Here is a 23,848-nt window from a genome sequence, read left to right as displayed (position 1 = left end):
GGGGTGGAGATAAAGAGTACCGCAAATTATACTGGAGAATAATGTGCCCAACAGCAAAAGACGTGCTGGCGTCGTGATGTAAGCGGTGTTGCAAGTAAGTGGAAGAGAAAGGTGGGAGGGCAGGCGGCAGACGTCTTTATAAACCCAGGCATTACGCATCAACGCCGGCGGAGGAAGTGGCCGCGCAGCATAAACAGTGCACGGATCGTAGTCGTTAAGGAGCGGAAGGAAGGTTGGGGACGTCGAGGACTTATGGCAAGAGGGATCCTTGCAATGGAGCAGCGGCGAGGAATGGCGTGGGGAGGAACGACGATGAGGGAGCAGGCAGGTAGGTAGGACTCACCGACCTCCAACCGTCGAGGCCATTGTGGGCGGTAGGGAAGAATGGAGCGGATTGTACAACCCATAAAACCTGTCCTTGATCACCAGATTAGCGTACGCGTACTTTGGCGACCGGAGGATGAAATAGAACGCTATGGAACGGGTACTGACCCGTAATCGAGTGATCATATACTGAGGGCTGCACGTACCAGGCATTCCACCATATTCCTCTTCAGACTCCGCTCTCTGTCACAAGTTGAAAGTCCAAGACTAACCTTCGAAGCGGGCCCCTCACATTGCTGTGAAGTAGCATATACTGCCAACGCTCCAATCGCTACTTTTCCCATGTGATATCCTTCCTTAGCACCACCATCACAAACTCTGCTTTACTACCCCAGACTGGCGGCTTTATCACTCTCTTCATCACATCCCTATATCCGCGCCTTCGCCAATACTCCCCATTCATGGATTCCGCAGTGATGATCCACAAGACCAAGTGACCCCGTATCGCCTTCTCGGACGCGTTTGTCGCCTCGTATACCTGCTTTACCAGATACTCCTGGAGAAAATCGCAAACGCGGACTGCCAACCCTTTCTTTGCGTACCGGGAATCCGCAGACACGCACACAGTCTTGATTTCCCAGCCTTCTTCTATTTCTGTTTTCTCGAATTCGTCTCCATATGAGGGATCTTTGCCTGCCTCCCTTTCTATGCCTTTCCACTGAACCGCGGCTGCACAGGCTACAATCTTCCCTCGCCCTCCTACATCCAGTCCATTATCCGTTTGTACGGCTCTTGATTCATTTTGGTCATATACCACTGCCATGACTCCATTCTCGCCCAGCATCTCGAAAAGCTCCGCTTCGGAACCAAAGCGCAACTTCTGGGGGTCCCATTTTTGTGGATCCCGCTGTTTCGCTCGTTGGAAGGCGTCATTGATGAATCCCATCAAGCGAACTGCCAGTTCCTGATCCTGGCACAGCGATGCTGCTGAGTACAGTATGGGATGCGAGAGAAACGTTGACATGTTATCTTGTGGAACGGTCATTGTCTCGTGATGAAATTGAGAATCTCCGGCAGATTACCGTGGTGTTGACAACAAAGACATCTGAGTCGGTCATCATCGATGGGACAAAAAGTTCCTTAAACGCTTCTCTGCTTGACATGAAGGATTGCAGGGGTTGTTATCCTTAGGGCGCAAGGTTTTCCTCCTTCCGGCTAGAAATACGGGATCTAGGATTCATGGACCATCCATTCGCGACGTGTTCTCTTATTATAGGAAGACCCAGTATCGGCCCTTGCACCGAAGCTCTACTACCTGATATATAATGTTGTGCAGCTTGTTCCCCTCTATTGAAACACAGCGAAATACTCTGTAGGGTTTGTCTGAGAGAATGAATACCTGTACTGCCTCTTACGGCCTAGCGCTAACCATTTGTTAATCATTGAAGTGTACCCATTATCTGCCACGCCGGAAAGCCAACTTCAATATATCTGACAGCATCCCAGCATGTGTGGAGTTGCTCCTGCTTGGATTCCAGGGGATTGGAAACTTTATCTATGGGCTTGGAGAGGCACTTATCCTGGGAGTCGCGTGTGCTTCCATGCTCAAACGAGCCAATGATTCATTCTGCATACGAGAAGATGCTACAACACCATGCGGCGGTGTACCTGACACTATCTGGGCTTGGGACACCGGTTCTTATGACCATCTTCGCCTTGCCACGCCGTTCTCCTTTCACGCCCGATGCTGCAATTCGAAATAACGAGATTCCGCAACCCTCTTGTGACCGGCATGCGCAACAATATCGAAACGAGAATCATACCGTACAAAAAAGCATACCGCCCTATCGTGGTGCTAAGATATTCTATGCAATTCCGAGTCAGGACGGTGCCTTCACCTTTCAGATGTTGGGTCGACATCTTGGCGCTGTAATCCAACAAGACTTGCAGATACCGCACGTCTATGAGATTCTCCCACTCTTGGCCGGGATGTCACGGGGAGGAGGAGTCACATGTTTCCGCTTCTTGGGCCAGGTTATGACTCCGCCGTGATCTACCACCATGTCGGTAGACCTTTGCAGCTGGATTGCCTCAAGGTCTTGTTTCTCCCGTGCAAGAGATACTTTGATGGCCTTGTCCCTCGCGGCCTTGCACTTTGCTTCGTCGCGCGGTTGCTTATGGTGGTGGAAGTCACACCATGCCTCCAGAACCGGCACATTGCCGCCTTGTGTCTGCGGACACCGCGTAGCCGCTATCTCAAAGAGAAAAGCGCCAATGGACTCCGGGTCGCAGTCCTGACATTCCTCTCGGAGCAATTCGTAGCTCCGAGATTTCCTAGTTGTCCAGAGATACGAGTAGAAAACAGTGATCCATCCGCACAGATCCGACGTGTGTGGTAGGTGTTGGAAGGCTTTCACTGCAGCGGACGGCGAGGGTACGTCGCCCTTCCGTGTGTAGTTCGTTTTCTGCCAGTTCCAAAGAACAGAGTATTCGAGATCGGCATCGTGAGTATGGTTGGCAATGATGGCCAAATCAACGAGAACCTGATTGTAGTGCTCCAGTTGTACTCCCTTTCGAGGACAGTAATTTGTCATCTTCCGACTGGAAAGCCATGCCGAATACATCGATTCCAAAGCATGAGGATGTGTGAATGCAGCCCCTGTCTCCTTTTGCACTCTATCTATCGTGTCCTCTACCGGGTCCCTTTGAATCGTGCTCGGTATCGAGTCGCTCGATGAGTGATGGAGGGTTACGGAGTTCGCCGGACCCGGTTCAGCTGTACTGGTGGAAGGAGATGCAGCAACTTTTATACGGAATTCATCGCGAGACATGCGATCTAGCAGACTCGGCTTTGCTGTTGATGCTGTGCCCTTCTTGTCGTCGGTAAAGGCGGAGGCATCCTCCCTTGGGTTATCTTGTTCTGGACCGCCGGGTTGGCCAGACATCTTCAGCGGTGGCGCCCACTCTCCGAATTGATGCCCATGGGAACCGAGTTTTCACGTTCGCCGCTATTTCAGTGCTCCTGTGGAGTTCATTTGGATCTACGATGAACACTGCAGTGCGGATCCCGCGAGGCTTCTCAATTGTTCCGGAAGCCTTAGGAGTATCGGCGGCCGTTTCTGGAGGTGGCGTAGGGATTCGCTTCGGAGGGCAGACGGTGACGCCAGGAAAACGCTGTCGGAGGTCTTCCAAGTCTCCAGGCTGCATAGCGGACTCGTCGACGCTGAAGCTGATTTGCTTTACAAAACTTGGAATAATCGACTTGATTGATTCCCAGGAGACCGATTCGTCCTGTTCCACACCATCAAAGCCATTCGCAGGTTCTTCAAGGTCCGTCAAAGGACCATGATCCTCCATCAGATCAGGAACGTTTTCCGAGCGTCCCGTAACCCAATCCTCGCTCTGGATCTTTCGCATAACATCCCTCCCAATCGTGGCAAGCTCATGAATAGCATTCGCGGCAGAAATTTCCCAAGAACCCAGTCTTTGATCACCCGCCCACCCGAAGAAGTGCAACGTTTGGTTGAGTATGTTTGCCTGGTACTCGTTCTGGGGTTTGACCTCCTTCTTGAGTATTCTTAAGTCCCGAATCGCCTGGAAGTGCTCCAGTTCCGGAGTGGACATACGGATCTGGTGTGGCATGGCTGATTGGTCCCGTATAGTGTGGGCTCGTCGGTTCCGGGATGTAGCTATGAATGAGAGGTGTCGCAGGGGTAGACGAAGCTGCTGCACGCCCCGACTTTTGGTAAGTCGATCCTAGAGACAAGCAAACTGCAGCAGCAGCCAGGAGCAAACATGCAGGCGACTTAGCAACGAGCGTTCAACAGCGGCATAACGTCGCCGAGGGCGCTTCTCGACGTGAATGCATGCGCAATATGAAGAACGAGTTGTATTTCTGTATTGTGCAAGTGATTGTGTTTGTGCAGGTGTGCTACAATAGGCGGAGGTGAGGTTCAACGACAGCCTAACCCATTTGGGTGAAGTGGCTTTCAGACGCCCAACCACCAACCTTGCAAGATCAAACTCCACGATCGATGTGCGAATATCAACTGGAACGGACCCGAGAAGCTTGCCAGGGGTATTAACATATGGATTATGTGGTGTGCATGTAGAAGCACTCACCCACGCCAAGATATGCCCAGGTGCCGCGGAATACAAAACTTCCATAATCGGAAGGTGTTCTCAGACTGGTGGCTTGCATAGGAGAATAGCACTTCGATATCTGCTAGTAGGCGTGTCCACGGGCACAGATTAAGCTTCTTCCTTCAATTGAGAAAAGGTCCCACCAGAACTGCAGGTACCAGGGAACCAGTAATATATACCACAGAGTCCCTATTCAGAAGTGATTATGATCGACGGACTCTACGTCTTTTGCGAGGGGTTGTAGGGTTTTCCAGGGGTTGAAAGGACGTTACAATGCAGCAGTATTCTTCACGCCATAAAACAGTCCGAAACTGCCACATCCATGGTAACTCAGATCCTCATTCCGATGAAAGGATAAGCAACTGGAGCCAGCATCCAGACAGGTCCCCAATTGCCGCCGACAAGCGCGTCTGCAGCGACTGCCAATGCATCTTTCATTCCTGGACCGATGAGCACAACTTCGCCCATCTTCTGCCCTGCGAGGCCAACTCTGGTCCCATTCCTAGTGAACAGGTTCTGTAAGGTGACCCAATTCAGTTCGAACTCGTCCGCGAGACGCCTCATAACGTCTCCCCAAGTCACACCTTCGTCGCGCAAGACAATATGGCTCATGGAAAGTCTTTCCAAGGTAGCCTTGCTGGGTGCGAGGAAGTCGAAAAGGTCCTGAATGGAGAAAATGCGGAAGAGTCCGAGTTGGCAAGATTGGAGGTGGGAGAAAACACAGTGTTGAGCCATTTCGTGCAGAATAGTGTCTCCCTCCAGGCTGCTGAAGCAGGAGAGCTCGAGCTCGCGGACAGACTTGCATTTCGCCAAAAATCTCACTATGAAGGGTATCTTCCCTGGTGGTGGTTCGAAGCCCTCTTCTGGGTGGCGCCAGTCGCGGAGATTAATCTTCAGTGTTCCAAGATGTTCAAATGCGTGATCGAATTTGGGAAGATATCGTGACAAGGTTTCCAAGCGGCCGATGCTAACGGCCCCGAATTCTTGTGTAGGAGAGATGGATATAGACTCGACAGTGAGTCCAGATGCTGCAATGGCGGCCATGGAGATCACGAATGGTCTGCTCATCTCGTTCTGGCTGGTTTCGCAATATCTACGCCCGAATTTACCGTACCCTTTGTCCATGCCAGCATAAGCGAAGGTGATGGTCTGGAGTCGATCCAAGTGCGTGAATATCGATGTGAGCATGTTGAGATCAGTTTGCGTCTCGTTCCAAAATCTAGTTGTGGCGTCCGAGTCCTCCTTCGTCTTCTTATACTCACGATAAATGCCTGCAGAGGCGGATGCCTCGTCAATGGAGCAGCCTGTGGACGAATGAACGTAATTGAAGTCACCAATCTGCTTCCATAGCTGCCATAACCGGATCGCGTGATAAGGCGTGGCATCGACGGTGAGTCGTTGAAGTGCACCGCCAAAGTAGGAGTGCTCTGTGATCGACCGTAGTGTTTCAAAATGGGGAAGATCCCATCTGAGGGTGAAATGTTGAAGAAAGCGTTGCCTAAAGTGGTGAAGCGTTTGTTGGTTGATTGAGGAGCTGGTAAGGCGAAGTGCACGTAGCGAGACGAGATCCAGATGTTCTGTAATAGATTCGACGAGCTCTGTTGGAAGCGCTGCGAGAGGCATCGTAAGATCAGTTCCTCCCCTTTGATTCAGTTAATACAGATCATTGTATAATGATAAAGACAAGAGTCCTGACAGGTGCGAGTTTTAGGGTGCGGGGATGCTCTCGAGCTGACACAGCTGGAGCCGGATGTGGCAACATCGTTGACGCTAAACCGCATGAGGCATCACATATTGATACATCTGGCGAGTATCGAGTTATAGGTAGATTGCAAACTCACAGACACTTCCAATAGCTAGTAGCTTGAGTTAAACGCCCATATATGCAAGAATACGTGTCATAAATTACCCAATCTCAATCACTTTCATCGCTGCTGCTATCTTCTGACGTCTCCTGCTCGCTTCCACTACTGCCACTGTCAGGTCCTGACGAACTCTCACTGTCACTATCTGAAGAGCTGGTCTTCTCTGTTCTGCTCGTCGAGCTCGTATCATCGGATGACTCTTCAGAACCCGACTCCTCGGCACTTGACTCGTCTGAACTCGAATCATCCGAGCTTGAATCGTCTGAGGTAGAATCCTCGCTGCTGCTACTCGAAGACTCATCGCTGGACACCTCTGTTCTCGATTTCCGCTTCCTTGGAATCCGTTGGGACAGCCTTTGGTCAGGCGCAACAGGCGCCGTTTCCGTTTCACCTGAAGCCGATGGAGGGGGCAACGGAGGGGGCAGGGGAGTGGCCATATTCAGTGCATTAAGCAATGCCTCTGCTCTGCGTCGTTTTAGGCGCCGTATAAAACCTTCGGGATATGGATGATCTCGCAAGGCCTCCACATCCCGTTCAGTTCGCCGCCGCTTTCTCTCGTTCGATAGTCTCCGCTCCAATGCATCCGCTTCGGCTATCTCTTGTGCCTCCCTATCATCCATTTTGCTGTCTGTTTCGTCGAGCTCGGTAAGCGCAGCGTGGCAACGCGCTTTCAATCGTTCAACAACACCAGCACCCTTGAGTCCTTTTACGTACGCGAGCAGTGCTTCGAGGTGCTGGTCAGGGATGCGGAAGATGTTGAGCGCGTTTTCAAGTACGTCGTTCTGTTTTGCTTTGTTGAATTTCCAGTTGGTATGGTCGTTGTAGTATTGCGCAAGATAGGCCAGGTAAAGCGACGGGTCCTTCTTCTTTCCTTTCGGCTTCGGCGTGTTTGCATCACTGACAAGCTGAAGACCGTTGGCGGGATGCGACATAGATGGGGGAATGAATTGCGCTGCCTCCGTTGCGGTAAACTCGTCTTGTGCGCCTTTTTGCTCTGCTACCCATTTCTTGAAAAGATTGTGGGCGCTGTTGCCGTCAACTGTTTTCGTATCGGGAGTGAAGGTGACAGATTTCCTGCGGTCCGTAGGCGGCGGTGAGCCCGAGGCGTTTGTCAGGTTCTTAGAAAACTTTGGCGTGGCTAGGAGCTTGCTGGGCGTGTCTGCGGCCGTGAGACTCTGCGGTCTGCTCGACTCCTGCCGCGATGCCGAAGTAGTTTGCTGCCCAGGGGGGACAGATCGTTGCCCCTTCTTCTTTTTCTGGCGATAGTTGGGATCTCCCTTGGGACGCGGTTTGTCCGCTACCTCGGACTGGGCATTTGGCTCACCATTGCCCACTTCCGCGACATCCAAACCTGCGCCGACGGCTCCGCCGCTTGATGTTTCTTGATTTCCAGAGATTCTGTTCCTTTTGGGATCCTGGTTGGCTGGCTCAGCTGCGTCGTAAGGATGTTTTCTCTTGCCAAGGCTTGACGATTTTCCCGTCACGGATGCTAAGGTCTCGCAGTGAGTTTGTTCGCCGTCGCGTCGTCCAACGTCACCGCTCTCAGCAGAGCGTGTGGTGTCTTGCTGGTCATTGGACCCAGGCACGGCGGCTCCGGATTGGGCGCCGCTTGATATGTTCAGTCCCAGTCGTTTCCAGGCGGGAATGGCCATGCCGTTGGAGAACTAAGTGAAAGAGGGAAATGGATGCTGTTATGGATTATGATGTCGCCTCGAATCCATCGCTCATGCCCGAATCAGCTCTCCGGGCTCGGGTTTGTCAGTATCAAAAGGTCGAATGGTAAGCTGCTGTCGCAGAAATTTTGGTGGAGCTGAGAGAGCGGCGGTCCGTGCACGATGGTCACGACTAGGTCCGAGACAGCACCTGGACAAACTTACCTGGGCAGGCTCCGACGCAACGCGTACCAGCAACCACTCGCAACTCCTCCAAGCCCAAGCCACCATACAAACAACGCCGCTCAAGCTTACCATTAACCTCCCCGAGCTACTACTACAGCTGAGGAGCCCATCTGCACATATACTGCTGCCGCCATCATGTCTGGTGCGTTGAAACCGCCTTCCTTGAACCCTTTGAGGGTGTTCAAGTGCTAACCATTTATCTTGCTCTCCAGGAAGCGCCGGCTACGACAGACATATCACCATCTTCTCCGACCAAGGCCGGCTATACCAAGTCGGTATGCTGCTCGTGCCCCTCAGTTCCCCTCCCAATGAGCTCGTGATTGCCATGTTGCGATATCAGAACATGCCCACTGACACCGACGCACAGAATATGCCTTCAAAGCAATCACAGCAGCCAACATCACATCGGTGGGAGTGCGCGGCAAGGACTGTGCGGTAGTCATTTCACAAAAGAAGGTTCCGGTATGGCCTATCCCTCTGGCCCCTCTCACTACCGGCGTCTAACTCATGTTTTGTTGTCCAGGACAAACTCATCGACCCCTCCTCCGTGTCTTATATCTACAAGCTCTCGCCATCTGTGGGATGCGTGATGACGGGATCAATCGCAGACGCAAGGGCCTCGGTTGATCGTGCACGTGGTGAAGCTGCGGAATTCCGATACAAGTATGGTTACGAAATGCCCTGCGATGTTCTGGCAAAGCGGATAGCCAACATCAGCCAAGTATATACGCAACGGGTGAGTAAGCGTCGAGAGGCCTTTCGGGTGGCGCTGACACTCTAATTCTCAGGCTTACATGCGACCGTTGGGCGTTGCTACCACCCTCATCTCTGTTGACTCCGAGTTTGGTCCCCAATTGTACAAGTGCGATCCGGCCGGATACTACACGGGCTACAAGGCAACAGCATCAGGACCGAAGACGCAGGAAGCGCTCAACTTCTTGGAGAAGAAACTGAAGAATAAGGACTACGCCGAGGGTACATGGGAGGACGTTGTTGAGCTAGGTATCACGACTCTGAGCACGGTGCTGGCAGTCGACTTCAAGAAGGGGGAGCTGGAGGTGGGTATTGTTGGGGGACCTCGAACGGACGGCCAGGAGGGTACGGACACGGAATTCCGTGCTCTGACGGAAGACGAAATCGACGAACGATTGCAGGCGATTGCGGATAAGGACTGAGGGTAGGCGAGCCAGGTGCCCGTCCGGAAACGTGACGGGGAACCGAAGCAAGAGTGGAGTGGATGGTCGTCGCCGAAGCGCAAGAGTCGAACGGTCCTCGCCTAATGCGCTGCTATATCAAGTACTAGGCTCTATCCTCCTGCGTCAATGCACCCAGTCTCGGGCACAAGGAGGGTCGGCATCTGCCCTGGTAGCGAGCGGTCAGCCGCAGGCACCTTCCGTGGTTCGTATGTATGTACCAGTAGACGATGCTCATGAATGACAGCCCGTTTCCCTCGCCAGCTGTACTGCTCCAAACGCTCGGACGAACACCTCCGCTCAGCAGTGTGAGTGGCGGGCCTGACACCCAGCCGTTAACTGTGGCTGACGGTGATGTGGCGGAACGGGTGGTGAGAATGATAGGAGGCCCACATTCATCTCACCACGCCCAAACCTTTCTTTCAGCAGCATCAGGCTCAGCAGCAGATGCACGCGAGGCTGCATCACTAAAATTCCAGGGCACAGCCAATCACCAGCCACAATTGAGGCCGAGTAGAACGTTCCTGGGTTCCTGAGCGTCGCCGTACCCGATAGGGCTGCTGGGGCTAGCCAATTTGGGCGAAGTGGCGCACAACTACAAGCTGACTAGTGATTGGCAGGTCCCTCACAGCATTCATGGATGGTCGTGCCCTCCCGCTCCAGCTGCTATGGCCCCAGGCACCAAGACAGCTCTCCTCTCTGGCCTTGACGTCGGCCGCTGTTCTGTCCTCTCTCCTCCTTTCTCCACGCCATTCCCCACTACTAACCCGACCCCCTTACAATGAGTCGCGATGCTCAATCCGGAACCACGGCCAGCTGGCAGCTGCTCACAGCCCGAATGTGCTTCTCAGCAGGTTGTGATGGGAGTAGGGCCCTGCCTGTGGAGCCTCAATTCCCTTCCATGAACGCTTCTCATTGTCTTTATATAACGGTCGCCACACCTCCATCGTCCAAGCCTACAGCAGCACGCGAACCTGATTGCGACCCGTTTCTGACCCATCTCTCCTCCATTGCGCCTCTCTCTCCTCCTCGAGGTCAACCAAGTCATCTACCGTGATCATGTCCGACGGTCGTAAGGCTACCCTTCCCGTGCCACCATTCCCACAAGCCCCCCGAAAGCACTCCTGGCCTCAATCCTATACCACTGTTATGAGAACTTTCACTGAAATCCCTTTGGCTTCCAGTCAATGACGCTCGCGCCATCCGCATCACGGAGATCGTCACCGACTTCCGCCATCTCCAGTACTTTCTCTCTCAACTGCGCCCCACTCCCACCGCTGAGGAATACTATCTTGAAGGCTATTCTCTGCTACGACAATGCACATCAGAGGCACATTCCATTCTCACAACCCCTTTCTCCGTCAGCGCCCCGGCGCCAGGCGATGACGTCGAGCGTCAAAAGCAGCAACTTCGATCGTAAGCAGCCATCTCATCTATCCATTTTTCCACCAGTCGGAAACACTCGTAGACTCTCAGATTGCATGATTGTTGGCGGAATACACCAGCCTAACAGCGTATTATTCCATTGTGCAAGGCTGACATCGAAGCATCAGTGTCATAGTGGATGCCGCGGTGCGCCGGTTTCAAGCCCAGAGGGTGTATTTGAGAGCACAAGCAGGGTTACGGTGGGTGAATACTCGGAATTCCATCCTACGCGGGCAAAAACAGAATGCGTCTCATCTGAGAGCACTGCAGGAAGCGGACGACTCGCTGCGACAGGTAACTCACCAACCTTCTAGAACCTCCACCGAATTGCGGCAGGGGGCTAACCATGCTATATAGGAGTTGCGAGCCATTACGGACGAATGTGTCGAATCCACTCTGCGCAACCAAGATACCGCTCAAGGCAAATGGCTTGCTGAAGACCCGACCCTCGCACAAATCCAGCAAATTCTAATGCGGCGATGAAGGCATAACGGCACATCTCGCTTTGCCCCATCTGGGGTCTCCCTTTGATGGCTTTCCAGATCAATGGATATTACATGCATTATGGGGGGTTTTTCTGCTTCTTGGACTGGTCCACATCGCAAAAGGAGTCCCAAAACCTCCACTGCAGGGCGCCCACCTCATGGTTCTCTACCACGGCTCCCGGATGCAGATCATGGACACGGCGCATGTTCATTCATCGAATTGGCCGAGTTCGAGCATGGTCGCTGCTGGCGGCGACGAGATGCTCCTTTGTATTCATATCGCCTTGGGTTCTCTGCGAACTTGAGGAAATTAGGGATGAAGGGAACACCGTAGGCGCAGGTGTCTATTCATGCAGTTGCTGCTTTATCCGGGTAGGTAACTACACATTCGGTCATGGGAAAAGGGATCAGGGATTCTCATTATTTTGGTCTGTCCATACTCCCATCTTCTTCTACTGTACTGTTGTCCCCTTTTCATTGATTAGTATTATTCTATTTGACTTGATGTCCCTCATCGATGTATCTTCTCCATGTATCTATTTCATCTATTCGACTACATATCACCCATAGCCGCAAAGGCCATCCGACTCTGTAGTACATACATCCTTCCATCCTCTGTGCGTGCACACCTTTTGCTATACAGTCGCAAACGCACCCCCTTCCCAATCCCTTCTTCTAGGATCTCTCCCAGCTCCATCCCACGCACCCAACACTCACACAGCCGCTCCGACACCAACAAAATCGTCGGACTCGCCTACAGCCTTCCAGAATCACCCTCACCAGTTCCACTGTGTATTTCTATGCCCACGGCAACCTTGGAAGCCTTGCTGCTTGGCATCTCGCTTATCATGCAGGCCTGACAACGTCCACGTGGGAGCCCTGCAACGCTAAACCTCCAAGGGATAAGTGCAAGGTTCGGGGAACGCGATGTGGAGACTGTTGCTCAGCCTCAGCTTCCACGTTAGGGAGCATGGACCACTGCATGTTGAGACTACACTGCATGCTTTCAGCTTAGATGGTCTCCTACAAGGACGATGGGAGCGGCCTTTATGGGGGAGGGGTTGGAAGGAGAACGAAGGAGATGAGCAATTGACATTTGGGAATCGAAGGAAGGATGATTGAGAATTTGGAGTTTGCAACCTAAAACATAGCGCTGGATACAAACAGACTGAAGCTGTACCCTGCATCTGCCTTTCATTCCTGTGAGTACTATCGCTATTGCAGATTGATATAACATGCTGGCAGGTTGTCAACATTGAGGGTTTTCTGGAATTCCAGGAATCCAGTACCGCTCTCTCACGCGCCAGGGCAGTTGTTTCGCGGCATTAATTCAGTCCCAAGCTCTGCACCGAGTATAGTCCCAGTCTTATCACTTCCTCACAGTCCATCACATTGAGTATTCCCACCTCCTCGCAAACTTCCTCAAGACCTTCGCCATCTCTATCTACACGAACGCCTGGCACGTCCCTCACGCTAGAGAATCGGATAGGACGAAGAGTCAAACAATTCGTCGCTCCCGAATCCATACTGTCCCGTCGCATATTCCAGATTCGCCTCCAGCACCTCCCTTCGATGACGCCGCGCCATCTCCAGGAAACGGTCCACGCGTTCCTCTTGTCGCCTCAACCTAGCTTCGCGTCGGTCACAGGCTAGCTCCCTCTGCGTGACTCGGCACTCTCGCTCCAGCAAGCCGAGCAGCGACGGTTGAGAAGGAGGCGACAAAGGTTCAGGACCGGATGCGCGTTCAGCAGCACTAGGCAGCCTCTCAGGTGAGTTTCCGAAAAGCGGTCGCCTGCTGGGCATCCTATTGGATGAACGACGGGGGGAGCGAGCGAGCTCGTCAAGAACTGCTCGTCGCTGCAGTTGCCTCCTGGCTTCCGAGGCGCGCGAGAGTTCACCGACGCGGTCCTCCAAATCGGCGCGCAGAGGACGGTTATTTTGACTGTGGCTCTGCTGCACTCCACCGTTCAAAGGCGTAGGACGCCGTCCGAGAAGACAACGCGCTCGGCTGACTGTTTCCCTTGCTCGATGACGGATCTCTTCCACCTCGCGAATGCCTTGTACGATAGCTGCGTCCGTTTCTGTCATGTCGGTGTCATCGAGCGGAGGGCGGGTTGCGCTTGAGTCTCCGGTACCATCTGTAGCAGTGAGGTCAATAGGATAGTCGTTTGAGCCCGCGTTTTCCACGGGGGCTGCAGTCTGGTCATCTCCTGGGAGACCAGAAACCTGCTGGTCTGCCGTCTGAATATGCTCGGTTCTGTCAGCGGGACGGGCATCGCGGAATCTTCCCATCAACTGTCGGAACTCATCCATGGTGAAGTTCGCCGGCATTGACGACGTAGCCCCGGCTCCAGCTGCATGGTTTGTTGATGGTTCTGCTGTACCCCGTGGAGAGCGTAGCAGTTGCAGGTCCGCGAGCAGTTGAACATACGATGGCCGCGAGGTGTTTCCAGTTGCGGGTGCTGGGTTTTCTGCCGTAGTGTTTGTTAAAACATCCCTCGGAGGAGCCAGTTGCGGATACTCCGGCATTCCTCCCCTCAAACGTCGAAGCGTCTCGTTAGCTCCAAGCAAACGCTGTATAGCCTCCGGAGAGATGTTGCTGTGCGGTGGCGCGGTGGACGAAAGCGGAACTGGAAGATCAGGAGGTTGATCCCACCTCCGTGGTCGCGAGCTCGCGGCCGTGGATTGAAACGGAGGGGGCCCAGGCAGGTCAAATCGGGACGGCCTCGTACGGATTGCAGCAACCCACGTAGCGCGACACAAAGGACACCTCTTCTCTCCGCCTGGATTTGACCTGAGAATCGTTTTCAGGCACTCGCTGCCAAGGACGTGAGAGCAGTTTGCAATACCGGTTATCTGCACAGCATATTCCGCGCCTTCCTCGGTACCGTAGCTGTCAAGGCAGATGGGGCATTCCGTATGGTCTGGCGGACTCTCTGGAAGAGCGGTTCCTTGCGCCGACATAGTCTCAGTGCTGATCTGCGGACGTGAATAGCGCTTGGTATGCTCTCTGATAAAGTTGCTGCAGACGCTCTCGACGGTGGCTGGATCTGGTGGTATCTCTGATCGGAGTTGCAGGCGTCTCTGCATGAGCTCTTCGAAAAAGACGGCGTTGAGCCCGCCGTCGTCTTGACGCGGTCGTTCCATTGTCCCTTTTGATCCTGGTCGCCACAGCTGCTCTGAGGTGAGCAGCAAAGGGGACAAAGGTTGCGGTGAGGATTTGAGGTGGTGTGTTGAGTGGGTATGTTGCGTAACCAGAAAGTTTTCGAGTGAGGAAGTCGCAGAGGCGCGGGCACGGACCAAAGCTTATGCGGCGAAGCTCTTTCACTGATGATTCGAGAGGTTTTACCATTTCACATGTGCACGGTGTCGACGGGACCCGAGACACGGGGACAACGGAAAAGGCATGATCTGGGCTGGGAAACACCGACGTGCTGTCATTCAACCGACGAAGTAAAGATGCGTTATAATTGCGTTACTTACTGTAAGCTAGGCAACCAAAAAACCATAAAGCCGCGGACTTATTTTTCACACACTCTATGCTAGGCTAGGAGGAATTAGACCGCAGACCTTGGAAATAGGGCGTCGAATTCCAAAGTTCTTGCTATCACGAGAATGGAAAATCACGTGAGGAGCATGGTGAATAAATAGAACCGTGGGAAGGGAATGGGAGTTAAAGGTGATTCGGTGGGTTTCTTAAGGTGGATCCACGCGGGTTGCAGTCATCCCGCACTCCAAGTTTATAGCAAAGAAGCCCCCGGCACCAGACCGCTCCTGGAGTTTGCATTGAGGACAGCCAAAGAGTTACTGAAATGAAAGACGGTTCCCAAGAGGTGACTTATGATGTCTCTGTAGCTATCTAGGTGCTGCATACAGGGCAAGAGTTATTAATCCATGAAGAAAGAAAACAAACTCTCGATACCAGAGTCGAGTTCTTCAAATGTTCAACATCGCAAATAGGAGGAGTAAATGGCTTTTCTATTCAAAAAGGGTAGTACGACTCTACTCTAGCTTGATCTCTTCTTTCTTTCATAAAAATAAAGTGGTCATCTTACTACACATGCAAAAGCACATCTTGTATTAGTTGAAATGGTAATGGGACTCGCTATCTTATACACGTGTGACATGAATAGCAGACCCCTCGCCAGAATACATTCATGCTGGAAAGTTTGCCTTATTTGATATGTGACTATGCAGTGAAAAGAATCCCGGAGCTGAGGGCACTAGAAACTGCTCTGTCCCTTTGTTTTCGCGGATCGAATCATGAAGTTTATGATGACGGCCAGATTGTCCTGGATTGAGCAATGAGCCCTTGATATAATTATCAAATTAATTATTAAGCGCGCGGAGCACATTGCAAACGGTATACTTGCTTATATGGCTCTGTGGTTTGAACGAGCGCAGGTCAGTGTGCGGCAACTGGTGACCCCTGAACGACACATTCCGGCCAAGTGTTAAACGATAAAGTCATGAAGGTTTAAAGAGTAAATGGTACATATCTACTTTAGACTCTCCATTGTTCGAACTGACGGTAGACAATTGTCGAAGAAGGCGCGACCAAAATCGCTGTGCGATAATGAAAACAATGTTTGCTGACTAAGCAAAGCGCGGTGCAGAGAGATGGGTCTTGCGGGAGTTGGACCACTATGTCGAGGCATGGAACGCTCGAAGAAGCAGTGAGAGACCGCGTGCAGTAAGACAATATGCGTAGTCTGGCAAGGAAGAATAATTTGACTTGCGGTGCTCCATTGTTACTGCGCATGCGCACTGTACTGACAAGTGCGGAGCGGTGAAGGACCTGGGACCTTGACGGTCGGACTTGGTTGTTAGGACTGCAAAGCCCTTAGCTCCTTTGGTAAGGAGTGTTCCAGAGCTCTCTGGAGCTGGTTGACAGGACACGGTATACGCAGCATCTTCCAGAAGCTTGAGTCGGATGACCTGCTAAAGGTGTACATACACCCTACATAGCTATGCCAACGTTCCCCTGTCTCCGGCGGCTGGGCGCCGCACACTCGAGTATCTAAGGTGGAAACTCGCCCGCTCCTTCCATCTCTCTTCCACGACACTCGTCTTCAGACACTTTGCAACGCGCGAGCTGAAAAGCCCCACCGCAAGTGTCATTTCACCATGGTAAGCCCTCCACCCTCAATTGTTGAGCACAGCCGCCCTCGTCCCGGCCCCGGGGACAAGAGGGTGGTTGTGCGCCGCACTCTAATGTTTTGGCGTAGGATTCAAAACCTACTCTCCCTCGTCAGGTTCTCTCGTCGTTACGAGAGAAAGATGAGGGAGAAGTACGACGACGACACGGCGAAGCTCCTCGCGATGGAGCTTCAAAACTTCATCAGGGAGAATCTCTCCCCCGCTCTCCTTCGGGAAGGGGGAGAGCTCGCTTCCTGGGACGACCTCCTTCGGGAATATTGACAGGTACGTGAAACTGCCTTGTGATAGACTTGTAGTAACTGCAAACACAGGAGGGGTTTTTCTTTGCTTCGGCATTCCTTTTCCCCTAAACAAAGAAAGGAAAGGCCCTCGAAGTCGGACTCTGCAGCCTGTACGTGGCGAGGGCTACGAACCTGTTCCTCTGTGGACAGAGCCGATGCAGAGACGCAAGTAGATAGCTTAATGCCATTTGTCTCTAAACTCTGCATTGCACTTGCTCTTTTCTCGCATTGTGGTGGTTGATTACGCGTGGCATAAGTGACTTGTGAGCCAAATGACGTTTGTTTACATGAGCCTTCTATCTACGGAAACTACATGAAGACGCTGCAATATCACCTTCGAATGCAGAGATCACTCCGTATAACCCATTTCTCCCCTTGCAGCACCTCCCGTCCTTCATGAAGCAAGCACTCGGACCCGTGCCGATGTAGCAGAGCCATCCCAACCTCTAGGTCTACGACGACGGGCTCCGGCTGGGGTTCGTTCTTCTTCTTGCGTCCCGACGGGGATTCCGGGTAGAAGACGGTCTCGCCGCCAATGCAGCCAGTTGCGGCGGATGTTAGATAGAGGAGAAAGGTCCAGGTCGTCTTTGCAGGAATACAAGGCGAACCGGGAATGGTGACCTGGTTGGAGTCGTCGTCTGAAGATGGACAGTGGATTAGGAGGGACGAGAAAGGAAGGAGGGGACCAGGGACGTGACGTACAGTGTTTATCAAAGAATTGGCCTTTTTTGTAGCGATATATGCGAATTCTTGGGTTTAGCCCAACCTGCTCAGTGTCACTCACTCAGACATGGTCTCATGCCAAGAAATAACTATCCGAAAAGGGATAGCGCAATTGCAAGAGCATAACGCTTAGACCTCCAGAACCGCCCCCCAGGGCTCCCTCACGCTTTGTACGGGAGACAGGACTTGGTTGATGGAAGAGCGGTAGAGACATAAAGATTGGATTCAGAGGACATACCACTTCATCACCCCACAGCGCCACTCGTTCTTCGTCGTTGAGACTCGGTCCGTCGCCGTCTGCAGCATCTTCGGCCACACTGTGTCCCAAGACCAAGTCTCGCAATGCGGTCTCGCTCCACAGGCGCTCAGCAAACGCCGCATCCTCGACCTCAAAGCGATCATTTACACGTACGGCGTCGCCCTTCTTCGGTTTGCCAGGCGTGGTAGTGAGGGGAAGCGTGGAGAGGAAGGACACGTAGTCTTTGCACAGCTTCGCGGGCCAGAATGAGGGTATGGTGATTATCTGGCCGGGAAGTCGGACTTGGAGGGAGAGGTCGGATGGGGAGACTAGACGTTTGAAGGGTGGCCAATTCGGACGCGGTGGTGCGGGGCGGTCGGCACGCGAGGTGTCGTGCTGAGCGGGAACTCTCTTCTTCAAAGGCATGCTGCAACTGATCTATAGGCAAGCAGGAGATGCACTCGTGGGGTATACAAGGGATTTGAGACTGGGTCGAAGTGAAGAGGAGGGGTTCCCAATCCAAGTACAAGCTAGCTGCAGTGGGCCTTGGATGGATTAAGGCGTAGCGACCCTCGAAGTACTCAATCCAACATAGCTGCGAATTCTTGAATCTTTTCTTGAACTTGGAAGAAATCTTGTTGGGGCTCATTTTCCCTTCCATCCTGACCATCCACCATTGCACCGCCACAATGTAGGTTTGCGCCTCTGCCAAGATTCCAGCCACGCTTACCATTCCGGGCGCGTTTCAAGGTTCGTCCCGCAGCCTCTGCGTTTCATCTGTCTGCCCAGGTGTGTTCACTCTCCCATCAAGCTCCTGAGGTCCGATCAGTAGCCTACGTACGTTGAGGTTCATCCACGCATTGCCCAGTATACATTCACTGCCAAGCGTGGGAAGCATCGCCAAGCAATGCGTTTTGTCCTTTCCCAGCTTGGAGTCCATTTCAGCAAAGTCACGTGGACTTGCCGTAGTCTAGCGTCGCCAAGCACTTTCTGACTTTCTCCCAGACCGCCCCAGTGAATCCTCCGACTTTCCCGCGGCTCCATTCCCATCGCCATCCCGCAACATCACTCTTCACCCGCCCACCACGTCTTCGCAGTCACCCACCACGTCGCCTCCCGCGCTGCATGCAGTCACGCTTTTGGACTCCACCCGGCTATCTTCTGAATCTGCTCCTCAACTGCGCGGAACGAGTCCCAATGCTAACGGATTCCTGCCTCCCATGCCTGCCCCCACGGAGGATCCTCTGCCAGAGCTGGCACACTCGGAGCCGACTGCCAATCCCGGCAACCCAGTCTCTCTCGAGCAACACGACATGAACGATCTCATGGCGCCGAACTCCCGTGCCGTCGAGTCTTTGCTTCCACCCATGGCCCTCGCGTTGCCCGACGCGCCCCAATCCGAGACGATCCACAGCACGAGCAACGAACATCTCCCCGTGCAAACCCCCTTGCCCGTATCTTCGATGCCGCTTCTCGATTCCTCCATGTCCGCCTCCACCATGGAGCCGTTGTTGCCTGAGCCGCTGGAGCAGCAGTCACAGCAGGAGTTGCGCCAGGAGTTGCAGCGCCAGCAGGGCTTGGAAGCATTTGCCCGCTTGAAGTTCAGAGACGGCTCTTACTATATGCACACATATAGTGTCATCCTCGGTCGCGACATAGAACAATCCAGGCGCGAGGTACGGCTTAGAGCCAGGGCGGAGAGACGTAGGATGCGTGATGGGAGGCCTCGTAGTGTCATCAGCGAAACTGGTGGTATTGTGACCGCCCCCATGTCCACCATGACGAACGGTGCGTCCGTATCCCATACGTCTTCCTCGTCGCGCCAACAAACCGATCCAAATCATGTAGCCTCGCAAGAGGTGCTGATACAAGGCTTCCAAGAGGTGCCTGACCGGCTTGAGAGCCAAGTCCCTGAGAACCCCAACGAGTGCCCCTTGGTTCCTATTCACCCCAGCCACGCCAACGCTGTCGACGGAGAGATCCGGTCCAAGGGTATCTCGCGCCAGCACGCGAAAATTGAGTACAATTTTGACACTGGCTCCTGGCAGATGCACGTTCTGGGGACCAACGGATTGTGCCATGAGGGTAACTACTACGGCAAAGGAGCGCTCGTTGAATTGAACCATGGAGATGCCATCGGCATTGGCCAGGTCACCTTCCATTTCTTCCTGCCAGATGTTGCCCTCACCGAAGAGCAGCGCGCTCGCCAGGAGTCCAGCTCGCGGCCCATGAGCTTCTCGTTTGAGAATGGACTTGGTCAGGTCGAGGATGAGGATTGGACTGACGAGAATTCGCTCAGCGAACACGCCAACGTGGACCCGAGACACGTTTATCACATGCCAGAGAGACCCCATATTTCCGATGAGGATACACCCGGCGATAGCGACTTGGCCATGGAAGATGTAGACGACTCTTCCGGTTCGGCGAGTCCTCTTACGCGACCTACTTCCAGGAAAAAGAGAAGCCAGCCGATCCAGCCTAAGCCGAAGCAAAATCGGCATCAGAAGCTAAAACTCAAGCTCAATACCAAAACTAAAGGTAGTGATAGCACGTCCATGCAGCCGCCTCCAACAAAGAAGGACCACCCGAACTTGAATTCATCAATGAAGAGGAAGCATGAACTCGATAACGGTGAAGGGCCGAGCATCTCTAAGAAGGCAAAGGCGAAGCTCACAGAGCCAGACCATGGTGAGGGACCCAGCACTTCTAGAAAAGCAAAGGCCAAGCTCAAGGACCTGGATAACGGCGAGGGGCCGAGTAGCTTTGCAAGCTCTAGCCCCAGTAGCTCTATTAAAACAAAAGAAAAAACCAAAGGTGTAGACAACTCCGAGGAACCGAGAATTTCTATAACAGGAAAGGGTAAGGCAAAAGAGCTCGTCAACGAGGCTTCCGACCAGCCCACTCCTAGCATTGAGACTGCCACCGACAGGCAAACCGCCGCCCCCACCCCTGCGAATGCATCTGAGCTCGCCTCAGCCGAGACACCAGTGGCTCCCCATGACGACGGCATGGAGATAGATACCCCAGACCTCGCATCGGGTAGTAAAGCAGAAGGCCCATCCTCAAGGCCTCCTAGAGCGGAGAGCCCCATCATTACGCTCAAAACTGCCGAAGAGGCGGTCGGTCTCGAAGGAGTAACCTTACTGGACGAAGAGTTTATCGAGAAGTATTCCCTGCCTAAAGTTCTGCGCGGGTTGGCCATGGAACAGCGCAGGGGGCCCGGTCGGCCGCCCAAGGACGGAGTTCTGTCGAAGCGGCAACGATCACAGCTCGTGAAATACGGCAAAGAGCTTGACAAAGCCATTGCTCTCGGTGTTGATATCAAGAATTTGCCAATGACCGCGGCCAAACCGAAGGTTGCTCGCCCACGGAAGGACACCAACGCCACTTCTGCTGAGGGCGAAGAGGGAGAAGCACGCGAGACGGCCGAGAAAGGCGACGGCGCAGCCTTACCGGCCGATAAGAAGTCGAAGCCGAGCACAAGCAAGCCACCGCGCTCCCCGTCGCCAGAGATGAAACGCGAGGATTACACGAAAGAGCAGTTACAGAAGCCTACCCTGAATTACGTCGTAATGGTCCACGAGGCCATCTCATCATCACCGGACGGTCAGATGAATCTACAGCAAATCTATCACTACATGGAGAAGACATGGCCGTACTTCAAGTTCGAAGTCCCAACCAATGGTTGGCAATCTTCAGTAAGGCACAATTTGGGCCAAAACAAGGTCTTCATCAGGGGTGACCGAGAAGGCAAAGGCTATTTCTGGAAGGTTGACCCCAACGTTTCGATCGAGAAGTTACGAAATAAGAGACAACCGGAAGACACCCAGCAAGGCGCCCATGTCCAACCACAGGGCTTCTATCACGCGCCCAACTCGTTCCCGCAATATCCTTCTGGGTCGCCATTCTATAACGGCGGTCCACCACCACCCCCACCAAGGGTGGAGGCGGTGCAAATGCATCCTCGTTTACCCCCAAGTCTCGCCCGCAGCGCTGCCACCGCCGCACCTGCATCACAGGGTCCTCCTGCTATGAAGCCCTACGCTTCGCCTTGGGGTAACGGTGGAGGGTCCGCGATGCAGGGTGTGCCGCGTCCTTTCGGATCTCAGCCTTCTCCGAATCCCACGGGGGTCTCGAAACCTCCACCAAGCGGCCAGTATGGTGTGCTCCTTCCATCCCACTTACCACAACCCATCTATCCCACTTATGGCGCGCCAAACGGACACAGTGGGCAGTCGGGGACTGCGAATGGATCACCATATGGATCCATGTCAAGGCCCTCGCCATATGCCACAGCAATCTCGCCGCCCACTACGTCCCAACCGGCTCAAAACGGTCTTACAGCTCCGCAGAAACCAAATCCATCTCCAAGCCTGACAGCGACCCAACCGCATCCCCCACAACCGGCTCCTCCTCAACCGGCCCCTGCTCAATCGGCTCCTCAGCCGAACTTCCCCCAACCGACCGTTGCCCAGCACTCACCCTCTCAACCTCACGATTCGGGTCGCTACCCCGCCTCCCTCGATCGTCGCATGATTCACCAGCTAGAAGCCTTCCGTCAGACCTTCCTAGACAAGACCCCTGGGACTGACAAGACAGAATCCATCAAGCGAGTCGACAACGCCATCAGAGCCGTCGTATATCCTGATGCACATCCCCCACTGACTCAAGCGGAAAATCACCTCTACAACGTCATGCTCCAAGTTCCCGTCATCAGGGATCTGCTGGCCAGTAGACCTACTACCAACGATTTGGGCGTGGCGGCTGCTGCGGAGGCTGCGAGCGACGCGGCTGTTACCGCGGCTGGCAGCCTACCTCCAGCTTCTGGTGCGAGCGCTAATCCTGGACCTCCCGCTGTTTCAACTGCTGGTGTTAGCTCGACCAGTCTTCCTGTCGCTTCGACTGCTGGTTCTAATTCTGGAGGTCCGCCAACCTCGACTGCTGATCCTAGTTCTGGAGGCCTGCCACCTTCGACTGCAGGTCCTAGTTCTGCAGGTTCACTTGCTTCGACTACTCCCGCCGGTTCCGGAAGCCTGCTCGCACCGACCGTTGGTCCTGGTCCTAGTACCCTATCCCCCGCAGCTGGAAATGTCCCAAATGCCAATGCTACCTCTGAGAATATCCCAGTCCCCAGTCATGCCTGAATGCGCTAACGCACCATTTTCCCTTCGTCTTTGCTGTCGGCGTTCGACCATAACAAGGCGCATATGACATATTGGTCTGGACACGGCGTACCATTCACTGCCTAGTCTTTTGGGTCTTCAGGTCTTTGTTGATTGGGGGTTATGAATGTTCTTATTAGCATGGCGTACACGGGACAGGATATGACGCCACGCATGGGTCTTTGGACCTTGGCATTCTAAAAGTTTTGGTGTCTTCGAGAGGGCGCTCTCATGCATATTTATATGGTCGGTTGGCGTGGACTAGATGGAGTATGCCTGGTACTGCAAGGGGATAGTGGGTATAGGATAGGATTAACGTTTATGAATAAGACGAGACTATTGTCATTGGAGGGCGTATCCTGATGGCTATGTGCAATGTGCAGAATGGTGAACGCGGTCAAACAGACTCTTTGACAAACCCCCTTCTTGAGACTCGCTCCCTTGTCCCCTCTTGATACGTACTCTCTGCCTTTCCTCAGCCCCCTTTTCATTATGTCTGCAAAAGTTGGTATAACTAATATGCAGTTGACTTGAATGTCAAGTAGCAGCACAGCGGCAAGACGATCATGATGAGCTCGACAAGCTGAACGCTAGGCAGTACTAGTACGCTGATAACAACATGTTGAATTCGCGTTCATTATTCCATTCCATGCCTTAGCCAAGGGACTATTTAACCGTTGGACTTGCTTGCAAGAGGGCATGAGTAAAGCATGTACATGAATGACGTCGAACATGATCTTTGTTTTGACCACTTGAGAACTTGAACACACAAAGCATGAACGAACACGAGCATTTCTTTCCGTTACCATAAACAAGAATACCAAAACGCTGCCCAAGCAACACCCATACACACATGGATGCGTCGCGTGCATACCTACTCGTTGCAAGACACCCCCTCCAACGCCTCGCAGGACCGCAAAACCCAAACGAGTCCCAAAAGGTCGCACTGGA

General features: G+C 53.3%; 10 protein-coding genes across 10 annotated transcripts; 4 read left to right on the top strand and 6 right to left on the bottom strand.

The window, feature by feature from the left end:
* Positions 1 to 350: 350 nt before the first annotated feature.
* EI97DRAFT_190524 (uncharacterized protein) lies at positions 351 to 1,434 on the bottom strand. The gene is made up of 3 exons (XM_033793590.1): positions 1,407 to 1,434; positions 531 to 1,353; positions 351 to 417 (listed from the first exon to the last, which is right to left on the bottom strand). The coding sequence occupies exon 2, from the start codon at positions 1,346 to 1,348 to the stop codon at positions 656 to 658; it is 693 nt and encodes a 230-aa protein (XP_033650669.1). The 5' UTR covers positions 1,349 to 1,353; positions 1,407 to 1,434; the 3' UTR covers positions 351 to 417; positions 531 to 655.
* An 851-nt stretch (positions 1,435 to 2,285) lies between these two features.
* On the bottom strand, positions 2,286 to 4,018 carry EI97DRAFT_482764 (uncharacterized protein; the record flags this gene model as incomplete). Its single annotated transcript, XM_033802078.1, has 2 exons — positions 3,289 to 4,018; positions 2,286 to 3,194 (listed from the first exon to the last, which is right to left on the bottom strand). Exons 1-2 carry the CDS (start codon positions 3,964 to 3,966, stop codon positions 2,286 to 2,288), a joined length of 1,587 nt encoding a protein of 528 aa, XP_033650668.1. The 5' UTR covers positions 3,967 to 4,018.
* Positions 4,019 to 4,318: 300 nt separating this feature from the next.
* Positions 4,319 to 6,178, bottom strand: EI97DRAFT_469871 (uncharacterized protein). Its single transcript, XM_033801732.1, has 2 exons — positions 4,447 to 6,178; positions 4,319 to 4,392 (listed from the first exon to the last, which is right to left on the bottom strand). Exon 1 carries the CDS (start codon positions 6,088 to 6,090, stop codon positions 4,798 to 4,800), a length of 1,293 nt encoding a protein of 430 aa, XP_033650667.1. The 5' UTR covers positions 6,091 to 6,178; the 3' UTR covers positions 4,319 to 4,392; positions 4,447 to 4,797.
* A 120-nt stretch (positions 6,179 to 6,298) lies between these two features.
* On the bottom strand, positions 6,299 to 8,108 carry EI97DRAFT_436371 (uncharacterized protein). The gene has a single exon (XM_033799080.1). The coding sequence runs from the start codon at positions 7,982 to 7,984 to the stop codon at positions 6,383 to 6,385; it is 1,602 nt and encodes a 533-aa protein (XP_033650666.1). The 5' UTR covers positions 7,985 to 8,108; the 3' UTR covers positions 6,299 to 6,382.
* Positions 8,109 to 8,216: 108 nt separating this feature from the next.
* On the top strand, positions 8,217 to 9,864 carry EI97DRAFT_436370 (proteasome core particle subunit alpha 1). Its single transcript, XM_033799079.1, has 5 exons — positions 8,217 to 8,372; positions 8,443 to 8,505; positions 8,598 to 8,692; positions 8,754 to 8,966; positions 9,019 to 9,864. The coding sequence occupies exons 1-5, from the start codon at positions 8,366 to 8,368 to the stop codon at positions 9,403 to 9,405; spliced, it is 765 nt and encodes a 254-aa protein (XP_033650665.1). The 5' UTR covers positions 8,217 to 8,365; the 3' UTR covers positions 9,406 to 9,864.
* Positions 9,865 to 10,221: 357 nt separating this feature from the next.
* On the top strand, positions 10,222 to 11,597 carry EI97DRAFT_190397 (uncharacterized protein). Its single transcript, XM_033793588.1, has 4 exons — positions 10,222 to 10,495; positions 10,608 to 10,839; positions 10,977 to 11,142; positions 11,206 to 11,597. Exons 1-4 carry the CDS (start codon positions 10,483 to 10,485, stop codon positions 11,329 to 11,331), a joined length of 537 nt encoding a protein of 178 aa, XP_033650664.1. The 5' UTR covers positions 10,222 to 10,482; the 3' UTR covers positions 11,332 to 11,597.
* EI97DRAFT_190452 (uncharacterized protein) lies at positions 11,019 to 12,077 on the top strand. The gene is made up of 2 exons (XM_033793589.1): positions 11,019 to 11,142; positions 11,206 to 12,077. Exon 2 carries the CDS (start codon positions 11,379 to 11,381, stop codon positions 11,901 to 11,903), a length of 525 nt encoding a protein of 174 aa, XP_033650663.1. The 5' UTR covers positions 11,019 to 11,142; positions 11,206 to 11,378; the 3' UTR covers positions 11,904 to 12,077.
* A 438-nt stretch (positions 12,078 to 12,515) lies between these two features.
* Positions 12,516 to 14,565, bottom strand: EI97DRAFT_436367 (uncharacterized protein). Its single transcript, XM_033799078.1, has one exon. It carries the CDS (start codon positions 14,478 to 14,480, stop codon positions 12,807 to 12,809), a length of 1,674 nt encoding a protein of 557 aa, XP_033650662.1. The 5' UTR covers positions 14,481 to 14,565; the 3' UTR covers positions 12,516 to 12,806.
* Positions 14,566 to 16,996: 2,431 nt separating this feature from the next.
* Positions 16,997 to 18,362, bottom strand: EI97DRAFT_436366 (uncharacterized protein). Its single transcript, XM_033799077.1, has 3 exons — positions 17,736 to 18,362; positions 17,477 to 17,540; positions 16,997 to 17,412 (listed from the first exon to the last, which is right to left on the bottom strand). Exons 1-3 carry the CDS (start codon positions 18,159 to 18,161, stop codon positions 17,105 to 17,107), a joined length of 798 nt encoding a protein of 265 aa, XP_033650661.1. The 5' UTR covers positions 18,162 to 18,362; the 3' UTR covers positions 16,997 to 17,104.
* Positions 18,363 to 18,590: 228 nt separating this feature from the next.
* EI97DRAFT_436365 (uncharacterized protein) lies at positions 18,591 to 23,242 on the top strand. The gene has a single exon (XM_033799076.1). The coding sequence runs from the start codon at positions 18,956 to 18,958 to the stop codon at positions 22,877 to 22,879; it is 3,924 nt and encodes a 1,307-aa protein (XP_033650660.1). The 5' UTR covers positions 18,591 to 18,955; the 3' UTR covers positions 22,880 to 23,242.
* Positions 23,243 to 23,848: the final 606 nt, after the last annotated feature.

Source organism: Westerdykella ornata, assembly GCF_010094085.1.
Source record: "Westerdykella ornata strain CBS 379.55 unplaced genomic scaffold EI97scaffold_30, whole genome shotgun sequence".
NCBI lineage: Eukaryota > Fungi > Ascomycota > Dothideomycetes > Pleosporales > Sporormiaceae > Westerdykella > Westerdykella ornata.
This window is presented reverse-complemented; position numbering and strand designations above follow the sequence as displayed.